Here is a 15,844-nt window from a genome sequence, read left to right as displayed (position 1 = left end):
AGGTTTGCTTTTCAAACAAGAAATTAATTTACCATGTCAAATTGTTTGATATTAATTTATTTTGCCTAACTCGTTATTCTCAGTGCTCAGGGAGCCTTCCAGTGTGTGTGTATGAGCTAATGTGTGTCTTTCTTGGCATGCCATGTAAACTTTAGCTGACAGAACTACAGTGAAGCAAACATAACTTACAGGAGATCCCAATCCAACCCTGTTGTCATATACAAGAGCCATTTCTTTAATGCTACAAAAGAGCTGCTGCAACTCCTTAAGAACTCTGGCAAAATTGCGCAAGAGAAAGATACCTAACTTCTGTTATATATTTTTTTTCAAACATTACACAGCACTCAGATTCAGTGGTTTCACTGTAGTTGTGCATCATTTTACTTATCTACACTTACAGTGATAACTGTTAACTCTAGAAATCATCAGTTTTTGAAAGCTGAAAATGAGCCACTTACATCTGTTTTCATGTGTATATTTTGCTGAGAGAAGCACACACACACACACACACACACACACACACACACACACCACTTTGTGCTAGGACTTTTTTACTTTTCTTTTTTTAATCCATTAGTCAATTTTTTTTCAAGTTCATCTGATACTTTCGATACATCTGTTGAGAAGAAATGTTCACCAAACAACAGTATCTTCCTCCCCAGCGTAAGATTATTATTCACAGAGACTGAATGCCTCTAAAGTCAGCTCAAGTGTAACTGATTACAGCAGTAAAATAGACATGGTAAAAATGTGCCATGAGGATCTCACAGAACATTTTTCTTTCAAAAAAGTTTCTTTCTTTCAGCGTAGATTCCAATGAGGTATCATTTGCGAAGACAGGAAACATCACTGAGGCAGGATTCACATATCATAGTAAGCTAAGAGGTACTTAATCATGGCTTGTATATCCTACATTTTCTCCAGGAGCTCAAGACAGCACACATTTTTTTCTCCACGCAACAATTCTGTGAAGTAAGCTGGGCTGAAAGAATGAAGAATGAAGCCCAGAGTCACCCAAACTGCTACTGTAACTGAGGATAGATTTGAACGTAGCCTGTCCAATCCTGGTCATACAAATAAATAATAATTGGCAGAGTTCTGAGAACAGATCAAGCAGAGAAAAACATTTACAATCTAGAATGAATAACCTAGTACAAATTACATCATCTCTTAGTATTGGAAGCATTCTATATTCAGAAATCAGAGTTGCCACAGTGTTCAGTTGACCAGGCTAAATTCTAGCTACGAAATTCCATATATATTTGCATTATTAGCAATAGCAATAGCACTTAGACTTATATACCGCTTCACAGTGCTTTTACAGCTCTCTGTAAGCAGTTTACAGAGTCAGCCTATTGCCCCCAACAATCTGGGTCCTCATTTTAGCCACCTCGGAAGGATGGAAGGCTGAATCAACCTTGAGCCTGGTGAGATTCAAACTGCCAAATTGCAATCAGTGGCAGTCAGCAAAAGTAATCTTCAGTACTGCATTCTAACCACTATACCACCATGGCTGTATAGATTATGTTATTACCTTATATAATCTTAATATTGGATTCTTAGCCTTTTCTTCCAAAAAGTGCAAGTTTCTAGCTGTTGCAGAAACTTTCAGTATCTGAGGCAAAATCTTTAACCAATATCAGTCATAGCTATTTAGAGGGAGAATGGTACAGTAAGAGTGATTATCTGAGAAAAAAAATTTAATCCATTTTTCTCAAATCTTTCCTGAGAAGTTGCCCCTGCCCATAGCAAACAATTGAGAAATCACATTAATCTTTTATAATATTTTATCATTGATTCTGGTATTGATGAGGAGCTAAATGAATAAAGGACAGGGTGGTTAATCTGGGATCATAGAAACCACGATTACCATTTTAAAAGGCAGAAAATAAGAGTAAATGTGTTCTATAAATAATACAGGCAAAAACTTAGTGCAGTAACCATCTTCCATTATGGTAACAAGCTGCAAAGCGTTTAAAGTTAATTTAGTGTTGTCTCTAGAGTATGGCTCGAATCATTTACGATATTTTATATACAGAATTTTTAGTGTCTAATTTAAGATAAGTAATATTTGCTCACTAAAAGAAATAATACTGTTTTACAACATTGAAACAATGTTATAGTCAAGGCAACTGTATATTGCACTAGTAAAGTGTTGAAATGTCAGAGCAATGTAGAACAGACTTGATAAGTGTGCCTTTTTGTAGTTTAAAAGTGTTTCTGCATTAAAGCTTTCTTCACGTTGTTGCTGTTGTTCAGGGGCGGTATTCACTTACCTTCACTACTGGTTCGCAAATGCATGTGCAGAGGGTCAAAACGGGACGTGATGACATCCGGGCAGGTGGGCAGAGCCTCCTGCAGCCACCGCTACCAGTTTGCCTGAACCGGATAGAACCACCTGAATACCACCACTGCTGCTGTTTCTCAAAGCAATGATTTGCTTTGAGAAACAGAGTCTTTTCATTGTTAACTGACTTAACTGGGCTCCTAAGCAGAATTCTATTCAGAAGTTGCTAGAGATAGACCACCAAAGGTCCAATTTTTGCTTGAACATAATTGGCAAAAGCTGAATCACTGGACAGACCTGACAAGATAATGTCATTTGGGGCTCAGTCCCTTCTGTCTTGCCTGCTTCCACAACTCATTGGAAGAAGTATATTGTTTAAGTCAGGCGTGTCAAACTTGATTTCATTGAGGGCCACATCAGGGTTGTGTTTGACCTCGGGGTGGGGCGTGGCCAGGATGGGCATGGCCAGCTTGACATCACTCGTGTCAGGGCTGCCTGTGATGGCCTGAGTGCTCTGCCAGCAAACACGGGCTCCCAATCTCCGCTTTTGGCTGGGACGGCCTCCTGTAACCCTCTGCCAGTGAAAATGGAGCTCGGGAAGCCGTCCCAGCCGAAAGCGAAGATTTTCACTGACAGAGGCACCATGGGCCGGTCCTTTGCTGCTTCCAGGGTGGCCCCACAGGCCAGATCTAAGCACCCTGCAGGCCTGATCCAGCCCATGGGCCTTGACTTTGACAGCCTTGGTTTATGTGCTCTACTCCTGAATTTTAAATACTCTCTCTCTTTTTCCCCCCCACAGATGAACAAATGTGGAACCCAAGCCCCAATCTGGCTATCCCTTCAATCAGATTCTCTCCCACGTCCTGGAGAGAGAAAGGCACTGACTGCCTGTGGAACCTGGCAATTCTTTTCTGGAAGCACCAAAGACTGTTGCCTCTTTCAAATCCCCATCTCAGTTAGACACTGTGGGGAGTTCCTTGTTTATCTCCTGCAACCTACTCAAGGATGCATGGGCTATTGTGCAGAAGGTGAGTTTCATGAACTCCACATTTATGGCCTATACTGTATTCTATATATTCCTTTTGCTACACATTGTTATTGCCATACATATCTTGGTGACCTAGCAAGTCAAGCATTGCTTTTTGTAAGATGTATACCGTGCAGGTAATAAATCAGCAGCTGCCCAAATTGTTTTTATAGAATGGTTGTTATAATTTTGGCAGATTTTAACCTGCAATGTGTTACCAAGGAAAATTTACTGCAGTTACACTTTTTGCACATTTTTTGTTTGTTTGTTTTGTTTTGTTTCCACGTTTGGCTTAAAGAGTGAAAATAATGTATTTGAACATTTTTTATTCTGTGTGTTACTAAATGGGATTTAACACTGAAATAGTTGTTGGAAATGAACAAGTTCCTTTGAAAGCTGTTCTAAGGGAGGCCAAAAGACAATAACTTTTGGCTGGCTTTTTTTTTTTTTTTAAATTACTTTGATCAGAAATTTCTACCCCTGCACAGAAAAAATACACTATTTTGTATTTAAGAAAGAAAAGGAATTGCAAATAGCAATTCCTCACTGAGTCTGTTACACCATTTGAAATCCATCACGTCTATAGAATAATACAAAGAAGTCTTTCTTAGAAGAATCAGTAGCAATATGTGGATTTTGCAGGACAACTTAAATCTCAAGGAATCCACACAAAGAAAATCCAGTTGTGGTAGATACTGTAGCTTTTTATTCCATGCCCAGTCATCATCAAAAACAGTCTATTGGTAAATCTCTGCTACCTTCTTGTTGTGGACAACTACAGTATAATATTTATAAATGCATTTAGTTTCTTGTCTACTCAAATAACTTTTTTTTCTCCTTGATTGCCCTTTGTGCTTGAAACTGCCTCTCAGAACACTTGAGTGATGCTACTTCTATTTCAATTCAGTTGTCTCCTCAAAAATGCCCTTTTCTGTCATGATTTTGGCATAATCTCCTGACTTTCATGCCTTCTGTAACTCAGTTTAACTTTGTGGCATGATTATCTCTTATCCTTCTTCTTCTGACTTTTTTGCATCATATTTTATATTGTAAGAAGGCAAGAAACATTTTTGCATTTTGCAAAGCACATGGATGGCACAATATTAACTTTAATAAGCTCACTGATCTCAATACTATTAAACTTCATGTTAACATTTCTTTATTAATTTCAGTATTAGAAGCTGAGTTTTAAATCTTATCTGTAGTCCCAAAGTGTATTTATAACAAACATAAAAACAGGTTATAATCAAAGAGTCACATAAAATACCCCAAGAACACTTTAAAATTTCTAGGAGAGTGGAGCTAATAAAATAATTAAAAGACAAAATAGTTTTTAAAATGTTTTTACTATCTGCATTAAATGAACCTTTGACAGGCTTAATCTCTCTATTCAAATTATCAGATAATTGAGATGTTGCTACACAAAATATTTTCCTGTATTTATATCGATATAAACTTTCTTGATATTAGAAGATGTAATTTAGATTTTTGTGGTAAGAACCAGAAGTTTGAATTGGGCCTGGAGACAAAATAAACATAGTACATTTTTAAAAATATGATGAAAAATGCATATAAAAAAAACTGTCAAAATTATTTTTGAATTTGTTTGTTTTGGTGTTGTCTTCATTTTTTCAAATGTTCTTCAGGGGCAGTTCATTTAATAATAATAACATGTATATGTATATGTATATGTATATGTATATGTATATGTATATGTATATGTGTATGTATATGTATATGTATATATGTATATGAATATGTAATTAAGGAACAAATCACTGAGACCAGATCTATCTGTCAGTAGGGTCTATGACAACTTGCTGCGGCCAATTCACCATGGCCAACTAACTGTAGCCAAGTCACTGCAGGACAACTCACTGTATCCAAGTCACCTTGCCACAGCCAACTCACCTCAGGACAAGAGTTACATAATAACAAAGAAAGGATGCAAAAGGAAGAACAAAATGAAATGTGAATAACAAAAATTATTTTTTTAAATTATTTTAAATTGTTAAATTGAATTGTTGAATTGTCCTGCAGTGAGTTGACAGTGGCAAGTTGGCTGCAGTGCATTGGCCATGGTGAGTTTACTCACCATGGGGAGTTTTACTCCCAATATTTGAAAGATGGATGGAGGGGTAGACAGACAGATAGGCAGACAGGATTGATTTTGAATAGTTGTATATATTTGCACATAACTGGTTATGTTTCTTTGCAAAATATATAATGCTGAAAAGACTTATTTCAAACCTCCAAAAGAAGCAAGCCAGTTCTGTATTTCAAAGCTGAAATGCTGAGGCACATATTTCTTACCTGAGAATCCGTGAAAACTATGAAAGCTATTAGATCGATAAGTCAAAATATGTCCAGTGAAGTATCAGAAAACTCTTAGCACTTGCTTCACCACTTCACCATTCCAAGTTAATTGATTTATTTCTTTCGTTGTTAAAGAATCACAGCTCAACTCTTTTGATCCCAAAAGAACTGAATCAGAAGACATCATTAAAGGTAATTTAATAACATGAACTACATACAGTATATGAATTATCTTTTATCTGCAGAACCGATGAAAGCATTGTTCCACATTCACATTGGTGATCTTTCGTGCATATTTCCAAAGAAACTTTTGGAAATTAGGAGACCACCCAAAGCTCATATGTAGGATGAGAATGCAACTAAGAGTTATATAAGCAAACCCTGGTTTATTATGCTCATTATTATGCTTATTTGTAGCAAATATGCAATCTTGGGAACCAATGTTTATCTATTGCCAGGGCTATTTGTAAGGTACTGTACAAATAGCTTGTACATTTGGGCATTAAACTAGAGTGTAGAGTCTATCTCTAAGGGGCATTGCAGTATATTGATTGGTGCCCTTGGCTGCCAATATCTTTGATTAGGTTTGATATGGGTGTTTTTAATTATCATTTAAAAAATTGTTGCCCAGAGTTGTTTTCTAAACAAGGTTTGTTAGCCAGAGTTGTTTTCTAAACAAGGGGCTATATAAATAAATATTTTAAAAATAAAACAAAGAATGCCAATAACACCAAAACTATGTTTTATATCCAGTCATATAGTTGAATGGACAGACCTTTCTTTACTGGATTGGAGATGAAGGATTTTTTTAAAGAAAAAAACTTCCTCACTGTACATCCCTCCAGATTTGGTTATTATCATAGTTGAAGGACTTTCACATATTATGATTTCTGGCTCTTTGATGTTTGGGAATTAAGATCTAGTCAGGACCAAGAGAGCTGTTAAGTACATCCCTGTTCTCTGCTGTTTTTAAATGTAAATAATTCATGAATATTTCTGAAACCTCAGAATCCTTGTGGCAGAAAAAAATCCACAGGCTATAAAAAGATGTTCCTCTAACTTTGGGCTACCACTTAATTTCAGTCTTCATCCTTGGGCTAAGATAATTCAAAAGGTTGAAGATGGGATCCCATGACTAGAAGTGCCTGAAGTTTTTCAATTTCAGAATCTCCTATAGGTATGCTGACTTCCTGTCCTTGAGGACATGACTGTGAATCAAACTGAGTAGGGATATTATTTTAGTGCTCCCTTGTTGATATTGAAGGATTACTAAGCAAACCTCTCTTTTGTTTGCAATCATTGGAAATGCTTTGATAATCATTTCTTACTACCTTGTTACTTTGAACCACTCAGTTTAGTCACAACTTGCAACTCTTCAGTTTTCACCTGTCTGCAAAAATTGCATAGTATAAATGTCTACAGAAGTTCTGATTCATCTGGGTCATAGTTGTCCCAAAGGTGCTTGTATTTTAAAGGCAACTGGACTTTCTAGTTTTTCTTCCTTCCTTCCTTCCTTCCTTCCTTCCTTCCTTCCTTCCTTCCTTCCTTCCTTCCTTCCTTCCTTTCTTTCTTTCTTTCTTTCTTTCTTTCTTTCTTTCTTTCTTTCTTTCGCTTCTCATTCAGGAAGTTTGTTCAGTTCTCATAATATAGCATAGTATAAATGTATAATTTTCATTCAGAAAGCATAGGGCTTTACATGTCTTTTTCAGTTCTATAGTACTGACTTATTTATAATTTTAAATGGGTCGAATTATTGATTTTTAACTCCTGTGCATTATATAACAGTCTGCTTTTCTTCCCACCTAGGGAAATTCCATATTCCAGCTTTACATCCAGTAGTTACACCTGAGCTTTTGGGGTCCCAGGTCTACTTAAAATGCACTTTCAGCAGTCCAACTTCAAATTGGGCTATGGGCTATACAGTGATCTGGTCACGACTTTCTACATCCAATGTGAAAGAACGGCTTCATCATGACACAACTGTGCAGACCTTCTCCTACGTGGAGATGGATGGAATTAATTTCAGATTGGGAGATACGGTAAAGCTTTCTTGAACTCAGAAGACAAGGTCAAGAAAGACAATCATTCTGTAGTGCTTTTTCTCTTTTTTAGTTCTTATTAACTCTCATATCTTGAGCCTGAATTTGGCCTAAAAGTAAAACACGGTCTTCAAGAAGCAATGCATTTTAATGTAATAGGATTGTGTACATTTTATTAAGTTTAGAACTATAAAGCAATCTAATTCACTTATCCCCCCCAAAAAATTGTTGTACTGCATAGCATTACATATTTTAAAACAGGTAAATAAGTAATAATAGATCATATAGTAATAGCACTTAGACTTATATACAACTTCACAGTGCTTTACAGCCCTCTCTAAGCAGTTTACAGAGTCAGCACATTGCCCCCAACAATTTGGGTCCTCATTTTACCCACCTTGGAAGGATGGAAGGCTGAGTCAACCTTGAGCCTGGTGAGATTTGAACCGCCAAATTGCAGGAAGCTGGCAGTCAGCAGAAGTAGCCTGCAGCCTGCAATACTGCACTCTAACCACTGCGCCACTGCGGTTCGTGTTGAATAAAAACAACTCTACCCTCTTAGAGCACTGTAATAACCAAAAAGCAGTTTGGTTAACCTGAATCAAATCCCTACAGCACAATTCTTTGTATTTAAGTGAAATTAAAACTTAATAAAAACACTGGATTTCTTGACCATAACTTCAGAGAACCATCTTGATTCCAGAAGTGGATCTCCAAAATTTTGTTTTCATGAACTCACATAAATGAGTCAATGATGTAACACATAGTTAATTATATAACATTATTAAGAATCTGCCAATAATAGAAAGAACTAAAAAGTTATGAATCCCATATTCCTACAAATAACAGCAGATGTCCAAAGTGGACCACAATATATAGCACAGATAGTTCTTTGTTCTCAAATCACTACAGATAAGAAATAAAAGAAACTCCTAAAAGATAGGATGATATGTTCAAAGCCTCATATAATTTTGGCCTTGGTTTCTGCTTGAAAAACTAAAATTGGCCTCCTATTCCACTGCTAGTCTATCATTCTTTCTTCAGATTTTTCATTTGAGGAAAAGATTTGAAAGCCCTGTCTCAGTTCTTAATTGTCCCTTATTCACACTTGAGGTGACATGCCACGTATTCTGTCACTTACTCTGTTTAATGAATTAAAAAGATTTAGCAAACTAAAATCCAAATATTTAAGTATGCTGACACTCAGTTTTCTTAGCAGGGTAGTTCATAAATAAATTGGAATCTTGCTTATATCCTGATAGGCAAGGCCTCCTTTCGCCTATCATTCCCTTTCTACAATTTTGAGATAAAACTGGCATTTTATCAATTTTTGTTAAGGCTTACAAAATATTGCATGCACAGTGATTTAATGCTATAAACTAAAGCAAGATGTACATGTGTACACAATGAAGCATGTTTTTTTTTTTGCTGCCTTTTAATTTCTACCAACTATACTAAAATATGATTGATGTAATATCAGAATTGACAGGGTTTTGTGACATCTACTTGACCTTCTTTAGTGGCCAGCTAAGATTAAGATCCATCCAAATCAGCCTTTCTATGGTGGGTGTTGCAAATGAAGGTATCTGGAGTCACTAATTGTAACAGCCAATTTTGCATTTATTCAATATAATTTTCAAGTACCTCCGTACTTTTCCATGCTACTTATTTCTCAAAAGCTGCCAAAAAAAGACTGGGATCTTAAAAATTAGCATTCTGTTCCCATATGATTGACACATCTGAACTACTTTCCATTCATTTAAATTTTCATTAGTAATATTGTTCACACCCAATATCAAGTTTCCATCAAGATCTTCATCCCTTAACCAGAGTCATTGAGCTTGACTAGTCCACAGAATTTGAACTTTTATTAGCATATCTAGTAAATAGCCAATACCATTTCCCCATCATGTTTAGAAAAGTCACAACTTTGTACAGTTATGCTATTTGAGCTCAGCTGACAGCCAAATGCTAGCAAAACTACTGCAGCTTTAATAAATAAATCTGTAATATGCTTTTTTCCCCTTGGGTAAATGCTCAAGATAGCCCATTCTATCTGATTTGAAATTGTAGCAATCCCAAGATCTATTTAGATGATATTGACAGAGGTCATTCTATACCTGGAGGGACAGCCATCTGTAAATTGCAGCTGGTAGTATGTGCGCAGTGGGTAATGCTAAGAAAGCAGGATGTGCCATTAAATAATGGTCATTTTTGCTCTGGACAGCAGTTTGGAAATTCATGACATGAAATGGCATGCACTTTAGAAAAGGCTTATGTAAAATTGCCTTTTAGTTTGTTATTAGCATTGGCCATCTTGTTGAAGAGTTACAATATTTTCAATTATAGTGGCAACTCTTCCCCCCAAATACTGAAAAATAACAACTCTTGTACAAAATTCCATAGTGATTTATTTCTGTGGATAGATTAGAAAGAAAGGTAATTATTTGAGATCCTTCCAGTATAAAAGAAAAGAGAGACAGAGATTTCTTTTCCCCACACTTTTAATTCTGTTAAATGCAGTACAATGATTCTTGATGTATTAAATATTGCTTTCAGAAAGAGTTCTGGATTTTTAAAATTAATTTTCACAGTGAAATTCCACAACAAGGGATGTGGATTGCTTGAATGAAAACAAATCTTGAAACTACCCTCTCTGAATCAAGCATAATTTCCAATTCAAATTATTTTGACTTGCTGTAATTGTAATAGATAGCTCCGTCTGAATCTTATTGTGCTAAAAAAATCCCTCTCCCTCCTCTGATAAACTTTATTTGTTCTTTTCAATAACAGAAATTACATAACATGGAGTACAATGTTATTCTCTCCCCTACAACACACACACACACACACACACACACACACAAGATGACTGGATCAAGAAGTAATATTTAAAGGATGGGAAACATCAGCCCCAAGCATTCAGAACTCTGTGCCTTTATGGCCCTACATCATCGAAAGAGGGCAAGGATCAGTGGTGAAATTCAAATTTTTTTACTACCAGTTCTGTGGGCGTGGCTTGGTGGGCGTGGCAGGGGAAGGATACTGCAAAATCTCCATTTCCACCCCACTCCACGGAAGGATACTGCAAAATCCCCATTTCTTCCCCACTCCTGGGGGAAGGATAGTGCAAAATCCCCATTCCCTCCCTACTCCTGAAGGAAGGATATTGCAAAAACTCCATTCCCACCCCACTCTGGGGCCAGCCAGAGGTGGCATTTGCTGGTTCTCCGAACTACTCAAGATTTCCTCTACTGGCTCTCCAGAACCTGTCAGAACCTGCTGAATTTCACCTCTGGCAAGTATATAATTCGCAAATGGGTCAGCCTCTCCCATATAGAACTCTGTATGTGACAGACAGAAAATTAGACAAGAACCAGATTCTTATTCACTTTCTCCTATAATTTTCTATGCTCGTTTTCCCATCATATGTTCCTCTGTCAGTTCCCATGTATATCTATGAAGAACAACAATAATTAAAGGAATAGAAACCAAGTGCTATAAGGAGAGCCTGAAGGAACTAGAAGTATTTGCCTTTGAAGAGAAAAGAGAGAGGACTCCAAGCAATCTATATCACAATGTCAGAATTAAAGTTCCATGTCAGAATGGCGGACATGGAAACTTGGGAGACAGATTCCAACTTGAATGTTCAAGGTGGAGGGAACCTTCATTAACAATAACAACAACAACAACAACAACAACAACAATAATAATAATAATAATAATAATAATTTTATTTCTATACCGTCCTTCTCCCGAAGGACTCAGGGCGGTGTACAGCCAATTTAAAAACACAAGACACAACACAAGCATAGCACACTCCTCCATGCAGCATGCAGAGACTGAATATCTACGATATATGTTATGGATACTTAGTTTAGATTCTTGTCCTGACAGTTGGGCTTAATGGCTTAAACTGCCTTTTCCAATTATTATTCTAACAAATCATGTGAACTTGTCAAATTTATATCCAAGGGATTGCTGCCAAAAAAAAAAAAAAACCAACCCACCACCACCCTAATAAGAATGCAATTCTATTTTTTTCTATCACGACTGTACAACAAGGCACACACAGAAAAATTAAATCTGCGCACATTGCCAATTTCTCAAACTCCATCACAAAACAATCCTCCTGATGTCTATAGGTGTCTTTCTTCTCCACATCTCAGTAGGGAATGCCATGGTTCTGGATTTCCATGATACGTTTAGCTTAAATAAATCAATCCCTTCTAATACTTTTAAAATTTAGGGATAAGAAGGGTTTTATTTTATTGAGAAGCTTTAGGAATAAAATATTCATTCCCATAGTCAAAGTTGTCTTTACATAGCCTGTATCTTTTCCATTTCACCCCTTTCTTTGGAAATGATAAAAGGAGGGGGAAAACCTATGATTGCTTAGTTAAACACTAGGAACCAGTGGTGGGTTGCCCCCGGTTCGCACCAGTTCTATAGAACCAGTAGTAAAACTGGCGGGAGGCTCTGCCCACTGACCTTGACATCATCAAAACGCTTCTGCGCACGCGCAGAAGAGCACGCATGCATATGAGTGAAACGAGCAAGCGCATGTGGCCCCGTTGCGAACCGGTAGTAAAGGTAAGTAGAACCCACCCCTGCTAGGAACCAATATTTAGCTAAAGGCAAGAAGCTTGTGAGAAAACATATCCCAATAATTGTGTGGCACATTCTCAAGACTACAGACCAGTGACTAAAATGTATGTCTGCCTATTGTGAGGAGGAGGAGGAGGAGGAGATCTAAATTTACAAAGGAAGAAACTTCACACATAGAAATACAATGCAATGCAGTATTTCACAGTCTGTGCAGCTTTTAGAGGTATAAATTTCAATTTCCAGAATTTGCCAGACAGCCAAGCCTTTTGCTGAGAATTTGTAAAAAGAAAATAATTTAATAATTTCTACAGCAACAAATAAGAGATGCTAGAGAACTCTGTTACAGGTAGTCATCCGTTCAAAATTACAACAGTGCTGAAAAAGTGACTTATAATCAAGTGTTGCATTTATGACCATCGTAGCATCGGTGTAGTCATATGATCATAATTTAGGCATTTGGCAATGGGCATATATTTTCAATGGTTGCAGCATCCTTGGATCACGCGATCACTATTTGTGATTCCCCCCCACCCCCCAGTCACCTTCCAACGAACAATGTCAAAGGGAAAACTGACAGGGGAAGTCACAAATAGCAATCATGGAATGCCCCTTTTAACAACCACAGTGATTTGCTTAATGGCCGCAAAAAAAGATTATAAAATTGGATGTCACTTAATAACTGCATCACTTAATGATGAATAAGCAAGGAATCAGATTTGGCTTCGAAGGAGCAAGTTCCAGGAACATCAGATTCTAATAATGATTCATCTCCTGAATAGCCAATTTTGACCTTGTTTTACAAAAGAAAAAAGCCTACAATTAGTGAATGTGAACAGATTTTTTTTTCCAAGAAAGGTGTATTGGCTAAATTTTGGGAGAGAAATTGGGGAGAACAGGTGCTTTGTTGCCTCATTGGAGAGAAGACATGTATTGCTATTATTCCAGCATATATAATTAGCTTGAACTGTATTGATTTATGAGGCAAGTAGCTTCTAATGATCAAAGTTTAACTTGCACTATAAACACATAGTCCAAGAAAGAAGGCAGTGCACTTTTGAAAAGGCCATGTATTATTTTATGTACAACATTGATCTATATTCCTGGTACAATAGTGTTAAAAATATATACATGATTGGCTTTTTCCTCCCCAGGACCAAAAGACCACTCTATATAGATGCTTACCTCAAAGATACTTAAATTTTTGCACTTTGAGTTATAGATTTTTTGCAATTGGTTTGCCATTTAGCCAAAAACATTGTAATTCAAAGATGTTACATCTAAAGTTGAAATCAGGTCCAGTAGGTCCTTGATGCCTACTCAGACCACCCATTTATTGATCCAAATGTGGTACAAAAGGGCAGTTTAAAAGAAAAATAATAACATAGATAGTCCTGTTCAGCTTTGGCGATTCTAGACAATTTGGAAGCATTGAAAAATAACATGATCAATCCAGCAATCACTAAATCAGCAGCATAAAACCTCTAACAAAACCTGGGCTAAAAAAAAAAGAAAATCTCATAAACTATAACAATCTTAGCTCCAATGGTAATATTTGTTCAGAAATACAGCCTATCTGTAGCAGCACCTGCAAAAGGGTGAATATGGGAATAGATGGCCTTGAAAATGTCAATCCATCTCTCTTTATTGATTCCACTACTAAATAATCCATTCCCTATATCTGAGCCCCATAGCATTGTGCTCTCCAGTTCTATTCTTCTGAAAAGCAATGCACAGAAGCATCAGGGATGTGGGGGTGAGGAAATATAGCTGATATTGTAAGAATTTTTTTTTTGTTACCATATGCTTAAAATGATAAAGCAGGGCTGCAGCTTAAAAAATGCTGCACAACTGTTTCGCCCAATCTTACACATATTGGCAGATGTCCTAGTTCTGAAGGTCAAAGACTTCTTGAGCATACTGTGCATTTTGAACTGGCTTGGCAACAGCTTTTAGCAACTTTAAAAGCCACATAGAGATATTTATTTGAACAAATTTCACTGTTAGTTTTTAGTGCTTGGAGCCCCCCCTCTCCCCGGTGCATTCTCAATTTGACAGGGAAGGCTACCTTTTTGTGAAGGAGGTCTAACAATTGCCAAGGACAAAGAGCAGCAAAATAAGTTTTTATAAAGTGTAATCTAACAATCGCTTAGTACATTTTCCATCGTTTTTCATAAGCCTGTCATTTAAAAAAAAAAAAAAGAGGCAAAAAGGTTTTGAAATAGTTTGGCTTATCTATTGCAGGTCTCTTGCACTGTCACAGCTTTTAGGTGGGACTCACCTGATCACCACTCTCTCCCCGAGGAAAGCGATGGATTCTATGCTGGAATCAAGGTAACCACATAACATCTACGGTAATTTCATAAACTTCTCTAGCATAGCCTTGATGGAGATTTCTATATTAGCCATCTTGTTTCGCAAGACAACACACCATAAAATTGGCTTTCGTGATTATAAGAAGGGTGCTTCTAGGTGCTGAAGCAGAAAATGTTTGAATAAATTGCCTGCCATTCTATCAATCATTTTATCAGTCTTTTAAAAACACTAACAGCTGCAGCATTTTAGGTAGAGAAAAATCCTCCCATGTTCATTCACCTGAGTAGTATGGTTCTGTATGTATAATTCTGTGCAAATAAATAAATAGTTATGGTAATATCGGCCATAAGGACAGATTCACACTGTGCAATATGAACTGTGTCTTTCATATGATCATATTTATGAGGTCTGTCATGGGATCAACATTCAAATCTTTTGAATTTTCTGAAAGGCACCATTCTTTTACAAAAATGGGGGTCAAATTCTCTTTTATATCAAGGAAGCTATTGTACATCACCTGGCTCATGTGCAGTTTGTAAGCCCCTCTTTTGTGTCCTCCTTCGTGAAATGTCATGAGAGCCAGTTTGGCGTTGTGGTAAGGTGCTAGCCTAAAAACCAGGAGACGGTGAGTTCTAGTCCCATTTTAGACATGAAAACTGGTTGGCTGACTTTAGATCAATTACTCAGCTTAGTTTATCTCACAGGGTGGTTGTTGTGGGGAAAATAGGAGGAAGAAGGAGTGTTGTGTAGGTTTTGCCAACTTGAATTACTTCTAAAGTCATAAAAACAGGTTAAAAATCTGATAAATAAAATTTCAACAGCACAATGATAAAACATTCTAAAATAGGAAATGAGTGAAAATAGTAATTTTAATTGGATAAACATTTTAAAAACTCTTCCACCTTTTAATGTATTTTAAATCCAACACTTTTATAGAATAATTGCTGTGCTTTATAATCATCTGTGTGATTATGCCTTTGACTTAATAGTATAATCACAGCTTTGCCTAATGTGGCATTATTTATATGTATAAAATTATTTTCTCAAACATCATAGATGGGTGAAATCTTTTGTTTACCCTCTAGTTTCAACCAGATCTGCCTTGAAGATGTTTGGAAGTACAGTTATGCTCTACATTTGGAATGTGTTATTCTTGGTCATATACTGAGTTTCTTATTCCTTTTCCATTTCCATTTTCACAGTTTTCCTCCTACATTTAAATATTGTCAGCAAATAAAAAATTCTTCTCATCTA

General features: G+C 36.6%; 1 protein-coding gene across 1 annotated transcript in view; it reads left to right on the top strand.

Moving 5' to 3' along the window:
- The window catches only part of VWDE (von Willebrand factor D and EGF domains), a 325,020-nt gene that overhangs the window by 141,865 nt on the left and 167,311 nt on the right, over nucleotides 1-15,844 (top strand). The window contains exons 4-7 of the mRNA XM_034424473.3: nucleotides 3,087-3,315; nucleotides 5,766-5,822; nucleotides 7,437-7,669; nucleotides 14,519-14,608. Of these exons, the coding sequence (XP_034280364.3) occupies nucleotides 3,087-3,315; nucleotides 5,766-5,822; nucleotides 7,437-7,669; nucleotides 14,519-14,608 (609 nt within the window). The remainder of the gene's footprint in view (nucleotides 1-3,086; nucleotides 3,316-5,765; nucleotides 5,823-7,436; nucleotides 7,670-14,518; nucleotides 14,609-15,844) is intronic.

The sequence above is a fragment of the Pantherophis guttatus genome, chromosome 1 (genome assembly GCF_059756535.1).
Source record: "Pantherophis guttatus breed Tessera chromosome 1, ASM5975653v1, whole genome shotgun sequence".
NCBI lineage: Eukaryota > Metazoa > Chordata > Lepidosauria > Squamata > Colubridae > Pantherophis > Pantherophis guttatus.
This window is presented reverse-complemented; position numbering and strand designations above follow the sequence as displayed.